The sequence below is a fragment of the Chelonia mydas genome, chromosome 7 (assembly GCF_015237465.2).
Source record: "Chelonia mydas isolate rCheMyd1 chromosome 7, rCheMyd1.pri.v2, whole genome shotgun sequence".
In the NCBI taxonomy this organism is placed as follows: Eukaryota; Metazoa; Chordata; order Testudines; family Cheloniidae; genus Chelonia; species Chelonia mydas.
Genome location: NC_057853.1, coordinates 102201279 through 102213737, shown reverse-complemented (window position 1 = coordinate 102213737; position 12459 = coordinate 102201279). Strand labels below are relative to the sequence as shown.

The following is a 12459-nucleotide window of genomic DNA, read 5'->3' as shown; positions in this document are numbered from 1 at the left end:
ATAGTGCCACAGCTGCAGCTGTGCTGCCATAATGTTTTAAGTGTAGATATAGCCTAAGACTCTGGAAAATTATTTGTCAGGATTAGTTTTACAATGGTCATTACAGTCAATCCTAACCTGTAACCTTTCAACATTTTGGAAGTCACACACAACAGAACATGTTGCTGCACAACAGTAAATCCCATCAATTTAATTCAAATCACAAATGAGGTTAGTGAACGGCAAATGTGCTTTTTTCAAAAGTTATGTAAATGGCACTTTTACAGATTAGAAAATGATTTTAGCCAAGAAAGAACAAAAAGCTCAAATCAGTTGTTCAGAGGAAAATAATCTAAACTTCAATCATATCTAATGTTCTGCTAGCAGGTTCGTCCTGTGATCCTTTTGAGTTTCTTGTTCACTCAGCAACCAGATCTGATAGCAAACATCAAACTGGAAAGGCTGCTTTTGAAAATCCCAACTCTGCCAATATAAGTCTTTTAAGTCAGGTTCAAAGTCATTTTTTAAAGATAAGATAGAACACTACACCTGAGTGTTTATGGCATTCAAATGGATGGATATGTAACTCTTTGCTGCCATATATTCTGGCCACTGTCGGCAACTTCCTCCCGACTCCCTTTTCCCGCCCCAGCACCCCCCCCCCCCCCCCCCGTATTACAAAGGCAACATGCTCTGGAGCAGAGTTAAGGCAGATTAACCCAGTTTTGATTGGGTTAATTAAACTGACAGGTGGAATGGCTTTTACATTTTTCTATATTACATGATTAAATGAAGAACTCATTTTTCAATTTCGTGCTCTCTGCATTGAGCTTGAAATGCAGTCCTATCTGATGAATAATACCGCTTCCTGAGGGATATCAGTATCAACGTGTGTTTCATGTGCGGGTTGTATATCCAAGGAGATCACTAGGATCACCCCACACAATTAATGGTTAAATAATTCATGGAAAGCTTAAAATGATAGCAAAGGAGTTGTATTTAATTACTGCTGTATCAAGAAAAACACAGTCCATAACCGCTAGAGCAAAACATGTAGGGACTCAGTTTTGCCTTCAGTTGTGCAACCTGAGGGGTCTTATATGTTCTGCTGAAAATTGTTATAAAATGTGTTTCTTGGCATCATAAAACTTCAGTGGGAGTTGTGTGCCCACATCCAAGAGCAGAATTTTATTTGGGAGCATTTAACATAATACTTTGAAGTGTGCCCCTACAAGCCATTGTTCATAAAAATTGAAACCATCTACCTGGACAGATTCTCCCTTGAAACATAGATAATCACTCAGCAGACAAGATTTAAGCTACAGCTGCTTGAATGACACTTTGTTCCTTTTTTGCTAAAGCTTGTAAAATTTTTATGAGATGGCCGCCAGCTCTCATCAGAGAAGTATCAGCGAGCACATTGGAAAGTCTGAGGTTGTCTGGCACCACTTGACTTTTCTCATAAGTAAATAAAAGTAGCTTATGCCATCTGAAGCTGCAGCAGAGATACATTAACTACTGGCTGTCGTTCTGTTGTGACACTGAACAAAATGCAGAAAAGTAAAGGAAAAACCTACCTGGGCTAATGCACTCAAACACACGCTATGAATACAGAATGGATCTACAAACAAATTTGTCTTGGCATCACACATTTGCTAATGAAGGAAAAACTGTTTGTCTAATATTCTGTCCGATACATTCAGTTACATTTCAACAACAAACACAGTTAACACATACAGAAATTGTTAATGTTGCTGAAGAGCTGAATTTATTGTAGCCCGAGGAGTGTAGGAGTAAGTGTGTCTCCAGAAAATCTCGGTCGTTTAAATTGCCATTTAAACCATAAACTGGTTTCAGAGTGCCTATCATAACTGACATTGCTTAAAATGCATTACAAAATGCTAAGCTAGATAGCGTGGCATTGCCATGAGTGTGTGGACAAGAGAGGTAGTTGTTTTGCATCCAGCAATCTCTCTCACATAGTCTGGGGCACCGGCACTGGTGTGACTTAGTGAGGAATTGCTGGGAAGAGCTACCCCTTACTCGTTTCCATTTGGGATTTAGGATAATTAACTTCCACATGGGCTCATAGTACAGCACTTTTAACAAAGCAGCACCGTCTCTGAAAGGCAATGTAAATGCAAAGTCAGAGCCAACATCTTGATATGGCAGCATCTAGACTACTGATAAGAGTGTCATTTCACTATAAATTACTAAGCAATGCAAAAGAGATGACCGGTAAACCAAAGTCTTATAATTTGCAGGTCACTTTCAAAACAGGATCAGATGTTTCACTTACAAACACCAATGCTAACCATAGTTCAGCAATTCTACTTTCTTTTAAAGAATCTATGCGGGTTTCATTAGAAATATTGGATTATGCTCAGCCTTACCTTCACAAATTCTGTCCAATCGCTGTCGTTTGACTTTGTGTTTATCCACAAGTGCCATTCTTTACTGTATTTTGTAACTTTCTGATTCAAAAAGCAAAGCAGTCCTCCAAGAACTCAGGAAAATTCACAGGAATCTGAGTGCATAACGGCACTATAAACCCTGAAACAAGGAAAAATAATCCTTACATTTAGGACCCTTGGTGCAAAGGATAACAGTCTATGCTTGACGTTACTGTGGACTTTCTGAAATGAAAGTTTCAGACTGAATACTTTCAACCCATGTTCTCATGTAGTCACAGATTTTATGCTGCAAATCAAGTTTTATCTTCCTTGCAATAAGAAATAGCAACATTGTACAACAGCATGGCAATACTTGTTAAAGTGTTATATGTAAGATTTCTGTGTTTTATTTCAGCCTCAGAAACCCAAACTGTATTCATAGGCTCTGAAAGTTACTTTTGCTCCTCTGATATCTCCTTTGAACACACGCGCTTTGGATATCATGTCTTATTCAATTCATTTCCAATAAAATAGTTGTCACTGGAGGTACAATTTGGACTCCTGAAACAGAGACTTTTATATATTACCCACAATTTTTCACACACAGCCCAACCATAATTGTAGTTTGTTCTCTCAGTCGTACTCAAAAGGCCAGTGTTACACATTTGATGCTGGATGTGACATTTCCAACAGGCACACCCTTTAAAGGCTGCCACATATCGGTGTCTCATTAATTAAAGTAATCTAGCAATTGGCAGATGTGGTTAATTTATAAGAAGTGTTCTATAAAGGGACAAGGTCCCAAGTCTTTTCCAAAGGAATTAACAAAATCAGGCAAACAGAGACACTTGCATATTACTCATCACTTTTTATTTATTTTTTTTAAACAGAGCACAAGTTTTGTTTAGTTCTTGAATATGCATATCTGAGCAGTCTGCACTAGGAATAGAGACTAGAAGTGCCACTGTGGCACTTTAATGCAACAGTACTATCATAAACCCTGGACACAGAATCATCGAATCAGAACTGGAAGGGACCTCGAGAGGTCATCTAGTCCAGTCCCCTGTACTCAAGGCAGGAATAACTATTATCTAGACAATTCCTGAGAGGTATTTGTCCAACCTGCTCTTAAAGATCCACAATGATGGAGATTCCACAACCTCCCTAGGCAATTTATTCCAGTGCTTAACCACTCTGACAGTTAGGAAGTGTTTCCTAATGTCCTACCTAAACTGCCCTTGCTGCAATTTAAGCCCATTGAGTCATGTCCTATCCTCAGAGGTTAAGAAGAACAATTTTTCTCCCTCCTCCTTGTAACAACCTTTAATGTATTTGAAAATTGTTATCATGTCCCCTCTCAGTCTTCTCTTCTCCAGACTAAACAAACCCAGTTTTTTCAATCTTCCCTCATAGGTCATGTTTTCTAGACCTTTAATCATTTTTGTTGCTCTTCTCTTGACTTTCTCCAATTTGTCCACATCTTTCCTGAAATCCAGTGCCCAGAACAGGACACAATATTCCAGTTGAGGCCTAAGCAGCGTGGAGTAAAGTGGAAGAATTACTTCTCGTGTCTTGCTTACAATACTCCTGTTAATACATCCCAGAATGATGTTTGCTTTTTTTGCAACAGCGTTACACTGTTGAGTCATATTTAGCTTGTGACCCACTATGATCCCGAGATCCCTTTCCATAGTACTCCTTCCTGGGCAGTCATTTCCCATTTTGTATGTGTGCAACTGATTGTTCCTTCCTAAGTGGAGTACTTTGCATTTGTCCTTATTGAATTACATACTATTTACTTCAGACCATTTCTCCAGTTTGTCCAGATCATTCTGAATTTTAATCCTATCTTCCAAAGCACTTGCAACCCCTCCCAGCTTGGTATTGTCCGCAAATGGATGACATGAGTTTGGTTTTCAGAGCAAGCACCACCTAGTTGTTAACTGAATTGGGAAATAAATGAAAAGAGCTCATGCTGATATCTGATTTCCAGCAACTGTCTACCACCAGCATTAAAATTTTACTAAGTAAAGCTATACTCCCAGTAATTCAGTGTTAACCCATCCTGCCTTGAGCGCTAGGGGTAAGGTAGATGAACATGAGCTAGATTTTGATATAGTGTCCTTGACTTGTGTTATGCCGACCTACTTGGTCTTCCAGTCACCAGTGCAAACCTGTGAGGTCTACTATTCATGTTTTTAGGTGAGGAAGAGTTTTTGTGGGGGAAGGAATTTATGTTCCAAGCCAACATCTTTCATTCAAGATCATCTTTGGTGGGTGAAATGAAGGTGGAGAGAGAGTGAGGAGAGCTGCCTTTGTATGTACATACACATAATGATGGAAGCACTAACAAGTTTTTGGTTTAGATACCATTAAGATCTATCTGTCACACACTATATCATGAGCTACTATAAAGATACAAGTCTAATCAAAAGATTCTATGTACCTGAAGGAGTCTGGCTCAAGAGACAAAGATGCAGGGCCATTTAGAAAACACCCACAAAGACAGGCAAGAGGGTGTACATCATCTGATCACAGTAGCTCACAACAGCACACTGGTGTAGGCATTGGAGATACCTTCTGGAACAGCCACTTTAGGTTTCCCTGGATTCTTAGTGAGTTTAACAAACCTCCCTACTTTGCTGCCGCAGGGACACATGAGCTATACCAAACAAGGAGTTGCAGGGCACTTCACTGAAACTAAAGGCAATGAGTAGAGCAGGGGTGGGCAAACTTTTTGGCCTGAGGGCCACATCTCAGTATGGAAATTGTATGGAGGGCCAGCTGGGGCAGGGGATTGGGGCACATGTGGGGGATGAGGGCTCCAGCTGGGGGTGCAGATTCTGGGGTGGGGCTGGGGATGAGAGGTTTGGGGTGCAGGAGGGTGCTCTGGGCTGGGATCAAAGGGTTTGGAGGGCAATCAGGGCTGGGGGCAGGCGGTTGAGGCACAGGGGGGCTCAGGGGTGCAGGATCCAGGCAGCGCTCACCTGAAGCAGCTCCTGGAAACAGAGGCCCATCCCCCCTCCAGAGGGGGGGCCATGCCGCTCTGAGTGCTGCCCCATCCGCAGGCACCACCCCCGCAGCTCCCAGCCAATGGGAGCTGCAGAGCAGGTGCTTGGGCAGCATGCAGAGCCCCCTGGCTGCTCCTGCTTCCGGGAGCAGCATGGAGTGGAGAAAAGCAAGCCCCCGACCCCGTTCCCCAGCTGGAACACTGGGCGGAGAAAGCTCCCAACCCCGCTCCCCAGTGGAAGCTTGAGGGCCAGATTAAAAGGTCTGACCGGCCGGATGCGGGCCGTCGGCTGTAATTTGCCCACCCCTGGAGCAGAGGGTAGCAAAGCTGCACATTGATTTAATGCCACATACTGGTAGCAAAAGGCTACTACAGCAAGGAACTCTTTACCAGAGAGCAATCAGTATGGAGCTGCCAACTTTCAGCTTTCTGGGGCACAATTAAGGAAAAGCACCATAAAAGGTTAAAACAGTCAAACAAAAAAAAGGAGAGAATCTCAAATTGTGCACCATTCATTCAAGGTTACCACAATACAACAGAGGAAGGGAATTATTTTCATCTAATAAGTACTATGGAAAGCCCTCTATTCCACTGTCGGTAGCGTTGCACACTGTTGATGTGAAAAACATAAGTTTAACAACACAATAGATACAATTATAAGTAATGGTGTCTTATGATACAAAGTGACGAGGACCATGGTAAACATAGGGGTCTGGAGATTAGAAAACATAGGGGTGATGTCAAGCAGCTTTCCTTGGGCAATATACATAACCTCTCTGTGCATCTGTTTCCCCTTCTGTGAAAAGGGGATAATAACACTTACCCACCTTTGTAAAGTCCTTTGAGATCTTCATATAAATGGCATTAATTGCAAAGTATTGTAATATATCTTGTATATTACCCCTTCATCTCCAACAACTAAGCTTACGAACCCCCCCTCCCCCAAAATAAAATAAAAAAGATCAGTGCGGGAACAATCTCCCAGAAAACACAGGCTATTAATAGTTAACGCATGCAGTAAGCTAGGGTGAAAATGAGGGAGTGGGGTAAAGGCTCTAACAAATCTGCTGTATACCAAGATGACAATTTCATGGAGATTATTGTTATTATTATAAATGGTTATCAATTATGCATCACATTGATAGTTAATTTATAAAAAGAAAAGGGTTGTGTTGGTACAACTGAATTCTGACTGATAGAAAATAGGCGATTTCCTGGTAGTTAATGGCCAATTTCCCAGCAATACGACTGCAGCATAATCTCAGAAATTTATAGCAATAATTAATTGATTTTTTTTAAATGTAAGGGATGCTACAGAACATGATTCCCACTCACATTAATAATTAATGCAACATTCTAAAGTACCAAAACTTCCATTCCAGACACAGAAGCTTCCTAAAGTCAAGAGCTTGTTATATTAAAAAATAAACTGAGTGTTAATGTAGATAAAGCTATACAAAGAGATAGCACTTCCATTATCAGCATTTAAAAAGATATACACGTCTTTTAACTTAATTAAATCCCATCCCTCTCCCAGAGAGATTTGGCTGGGCAGCAGGTCCAAGTACAAAGTCTGTTTGGAGTTGGGTCCTTCATGCACCGGGAGGAAGGCAGGAGAGGGTCATTTGTGGATCTCATGAGAGTAATGTATTGTGAGCTAGATCACGTGGGATGGATGCTATTGTCCACAAACAGCGACTGCAGATTTTAAGGATCTCATTGATATTTTACAACCCTTTCCCCAAAACTGCCCCCCGGAGCCTTTCCCCCTCTCAGATCATCAGCATTTTCTCTCATGCTGCAAGAATGAAGCACAATGATTCCTTTGCAGCCCCCATATCCTTCTTTAAGAAAAGATCACCCAAGCAATATCGCCAGACTGCACCATACGGGGTGGGTAAACCAACAGTTCAGATCCCAAGTTCACATATTACTTCTGTTACATGATCTACCAGACCCATCATTCTCTCATCTCCTTTTTCCTCCAAACTTCCACCGATGGCAACATCATGTCCCTTGCTGGCTGCACAGCACCCAATATGGACCATCCTGGGCAGCAGCTTTAGTGCTGATTTTTGAGAAATTATTTGATCATTTATGTTTTTATATTTCTATTGAATCAAGTTTATCTAATCTGTCAAGACTCCTAATGAAGTACAGGTTATTTATGAGATCCTAATTAACATATAGTTTCTTCTTTGTAGTGACAGTTTCATGGAGCTAAACACTTTCACCATGGTTGCATTTATGTTTCTTCTGATAAAGTCTATAGTGTTACCAGTGCAATCAAAACAGGCCCTGGGGCTTCGTTTACTCTCATTACCAAGGCTCCACTTTTACATGCTCTATATTAAAACAAATCCTGACAATAAAAGTTCTCATTCACAATGGCTTCACTCTTCATATGGTCAAAATCTCCATTTATAAGTCTTTGCTCATTTCAGCAGCACTGCACTTGGCAATTATATTTTCAGATTATAAACTGCATAGAAACACGTGTGTCTGAACAGATGCAGAAACCTGTGTTGCCTGTATGTTAAGATTACCAGTTAGAATCTAAAGTTATATATTTGTATATCAAGGAACCCTGCATCGTGTACATGCCAAATACAGGTTACAAGCCCTCACACATAACTATCCACCCACTAAATACAGTCCACCTACCCAACCAAAAATTATCTTCCAGGTCTTTGGCCCATTATCAATCAAAGGCATATCTACATCTTGCTTCTTCCCCATCATATTCAAACCAGAGTCTCCACCCTCTTCCATCCTTGCTTCCATAGGCACCAACTTCTCCTGGCGCCAGTGGGTGGTCGACACACCTCCCTCCCCGGCCTGCCCCAACTCCACCCCTGCCCTGCCCCTATTCCAACCCCTTCCCCAAAGTCCCCACCCCAACTCTGCCCCCTCCCTGCCCCTATTGGACCCTTTCCCCAAATCCCAGCCCCGCCTGTTCCCCACCTCCTCCCCCCTCCCGCGCACAGCTTGTTACACTGCGAAACAGCTGTTTCACGGCGGCAAACGCTGGGAGGAGAAGCAGGGACATGGTGCGCTCAGGGGAGGAGGCAAAGGTGCAGAGCGCCCACCAATTTTTCCCTGTGGGTGCTCCAGCCCTGGAGCACCCACAGAGTTGGCGCCTATGCTTGCTTCCCACTGTAGCCAGGAGAGGACATATATTACATGGTTTAATCTCCATATATAGTCTAGAAACAACACAAGTTCACTCACTCACTATTAGAGCTGTATGGAGAATGCAAATTCCATTTTGTGGCAGATACATGGATTTCAAAATTTGGTTTAATTCTGATAAGAAACCCCCAAAATTCCAAAATTCTCCAAAAAAGAAAATCCCCACCTCAATTTGTTTCAAGTCAATCAACATATTTCATTCTCACAAAAATGTACTGACTTTTTTAAACGTTAAATTTTAAATCTTTCAAAATGAAAGGTCATTTTAAAAGGAAAAATTGAAGTTTTTCATTCCAAAAGTATCAAAATGGGGAGTTCCAACCTAGAACTTTTTTTTCTCCAAAACAAAATTTTGGTGAAATCAACATGATTTCGCAAAGTGTTTTGATTTTGACTAAACTGCATTTTCTGACAGAAAGTGATGCCATCAAAGCTACTCTGACCAGCTCTATTCACTTTATCATTCCCTGGAGAAAAGCTTTCTGCAAAGGAAAATAATGATAAAAATAATCACCCCCACCACAGGCATACAGCACAGCTTAATGTAATTTCCATGAATGGGGCCCTTCCTTCCTAATAATTTTAAGCCGTCCGTTTGTGTTTGACAGGTGTTTGTGAGGATACCAAGCAGCAATAAGAACACAACTTAAGAGACTATTAAAAATATGACAAGAGCACCCAGAGTGGGATTTGGCAGGCATGAATAAGCTGGAGAAAACCAGATGTGAAGGGCACAGAAAAAAGCAGGTCACTTCACAACCTTTACATGAAATTGTAATTAAGAAAAGGTTTTTCCATTTTTGGTGTGTAGGACTCAGCTAGTTGAGCACAAAACTTCTCTTTACTCTTAATGATTTCTACATTCAATTCAATCTCAAAATAATCACAAGGTTAAACGTTACAAAAAATAAAATAATTGTAAGTGGGCAAGACTCAAAAATATCAGGGAGAGCAGTTAAAACATAAACAAATCTTGCCATACAATGAAATTTTAAAGAACGAGAAAGAGGAAGACATATACTAAAAAAACCCTGTAGTTCTTGGTCTTCAGCAAGATTAGGAAACAAGTGAAATGATTTACATATGGTAATTGCATGTCCTTGCTGGTCTCCAACAGTGTCTTTCAAAATGTAAATTTCCTTGAAAACACGAGGACATTATGATAATCTTGTATGTATGTATGTATTTATTTATTTATTTAAAGGAAATCTACCTAAACACAATGTTTTAAAGGGGGGAAAAACACAAAAACCCTGATGCAAAACATTTAAATGGCTTCTTAATACTGCATATTAAACACCACACAGTCCATGAGCCAGAAAATGAGAGAAAAGCTGGATGTATTTTGTTCTCCTAAGTAACAGGAACGGATGTTTCCAAACAATGAAATGCATGCTGCTTAGCTTTTTTAAATTTTTGCCCATGCTGGGTGCACTGATGTGAAAGGATTGAAGCCAAATGTTGCTGAAAAGTAAACAACTCCACCCAAATTCATGTATGGAAGGACCATGAGAGAATCAAATCTGGAGTTCAGCTCAGTCCTTTGTCTCGTATGTAAGGAATGCCCATCGTTTAGAAGACTTGGCGAAGTCCGATAAAAGAATTTCATTACTCATTACTCATTACTCTATGCACTATTTTCCTGTAAAGATCTCTTGTGATAATTATCTCATTTCATATCCTGCCATCCCTACCATCCTGGGATTACCATGACAAGGGATTGCACAGAGAGGATGTCTGACCTGCCTCAGTTTGTAACTATATTTATACACTAAAAGTGAAGAGGAAATAGGAATCTGAAGATGTTCTTGTCTCATGCTCACTGACCAAAAATTATTATAATGTATAACACATGAGAACAATTTTATGGACAAAGGGCACCTTAGCAACCAAAAGACCTTATACTGTGTCTAGCTGGGATCTTTAAAAAAAAATCTCCACTGCTAATCTACCACCAATGCAACTCATCCAGTAACAGTAAGAGTGAGAGCCCTTGCGCAGATTGGGTACTGGCATTGCTTTACCAAAATCATATCTAGCCCTGACCAGAGCAGGTCTAGACAACACAGTGATATTAACTCTGGCAGCCACATGAACACCAACAGCAGTCAAGCTGCAGAAGTGCCCCAGTGGCGGATTTCCAAAAACATTTAGACATAAGAACCGATCAACACTTCCTGACCATTCAATTTTTTAAAATAAGAAAAAAAAAAAAATTGGTGAGAGCTGTTGTCTCACTGCATTTTTATACCTTCTATAGTGCTTAGAGTGCAGATAGGTGCTTTATAAATACCTAGAGACCAATAATACAGAAGGGGGAGAGAGAGCCAGAATAAGAACAGGAGACAAAGTCTCATGATCACACGCGTGTCTCTTGCTCTAGTATGTGGTAGTCACTCTTTGGAGTCAGCTTCTTTGCTGGAGAAGAACTTGACATTACCACATAGACTATGAGGGCACAAGTTCAACAGTCCAGGTCCTTCCTCCCTAAGGAGTTTATGATCATCATAATGGCAATACAGATGTTTTTACTGATTATAGTAGCCATTGAGTTGTCATATCTTTTATTGAGGTTTTAAGAGACTCACTTTAATAATACCTTCCTTCCTTTACCTTCATCTATTCCAAAACCTTCCAAGTGCTTTAATGAATTACTTGGTCAAGGTAAACCTAAGGCTCCACCCCAAATTTAGCTCAACCAACACATGTGAAAACTACAACTGCCTTGTCTTACATGAGTTAATTAACATGTTAAAGACATCTTTTTTTCCTATTGTAATCACAAAACCCCTATTATCTAAATTTGATAAGATCTGTTATCTGCTGTGAGGAACTTTTTAATTGTTTATGATTTGCACCTGAAATTCTTGAGCGGAATCATGGAGGTTCCCTAATATGATGGCTAACTATTTCTTACACAAACTGCAGTGGCTTTCGGGTGAGGGAAAAAAATAGATAATGCACTTTAAGCTTGATAATATATTTATTTTGCTGCCATGGAAGGGACAGGTTCTTGCATCAGCTTTTAGGTTCCTGGATACTGAAGGGTACTAGTGCTCTTTGAATAGAGTCAGACCAAGACTACAGGAAAGTGGATTACCAATGTATTCAGTGATTCTGAAGTGCGCATCAGATACCAGGCTTTGTAGAGCTCCTCATTCGCCAAGTTACCGATTTCTAAAAGCCTTTTTCCTGGCCCTACCACTGGCCTGCTGGGTGACCTTGGGCAACTCACTTTACCTCCCAGTGCATCTGTTCCCCCATCTGTAAAAGGAGGATAATGAGAATGACCTCCCTTTGCAAGGCACTTTGAGATCTACTGATGAAAAGCACTACATAAGACCTAGGTGTATTTATGATTATATTTCTTTATTAACATTTTATTGAAACAATGGCACCGAGAGGTGTGGACTGTCCCCCATTAATTTCATTGGAGCCCAGCATTAGCTATTTAACTGCTGATCATTTAGCAGATGTAATGGGGAAGGCATGGGATGAAGCCCACAAGTGCCGAGAATCGGATTCTGCCGCAGGGAAGGAAATGAAGAGGGAACTACTAACGTAAGACAAGGAGACAGAGAAAGGGGAGAGAAACAGAGAAAACGAAGTGTTAGAATGCATGAGGCACGGGGCAGAAACTCCTGAGAATGTAACGTCTTTGTATGAATTAATAATACCTGCTCAAGTGGAATGTCATGTTCAGTCCTGGTCACTACCCTCTCTTTAGAAGATAATAGCAGAAATGGGACAGGTGGGAAGGGAGTCCAGAGACAGGTAACAACAAAACAGACATGGAAGGACTTCCAGATGGAGTAGTTGAAAAGACTGCTTTTGTAACAATGTCCATGGGTGGTCTCTTGGTCCTGAATCCAGAACCCCTGAATC

General features: G+C 40.8%; 1 protein-coding gene across 22 annotated transcripts in view; it reads right to left on the bottom strand.

Moving 5' to 3' along the window:
- CTBP2 (C-terminal binding protein 2) overlaps positions 1 to 12459 on the bottom strand; it is a 427187-nt gene that overhangs the window by 91778 nt on the left and 322950 nt on the right. For all 22 annotated transcript variants that reach the window (XR_003564086.3, XR_006292428.1, XR_006292427.1 and 19 more), the window contains one exon: positions 2373 to 2532. Coding sequence is in view for 18 of the 22 variants with exons in the window: in XM_037904347.2 (XP_037760275.1) it covers positions 2373 to 2430 (58 nt within the window). In the remaining 4 variants the exon portion in view is untranslated. The remainder of the gene's footprint in view (positions 1 to 2372; positions 2533 to 12459) is intronic.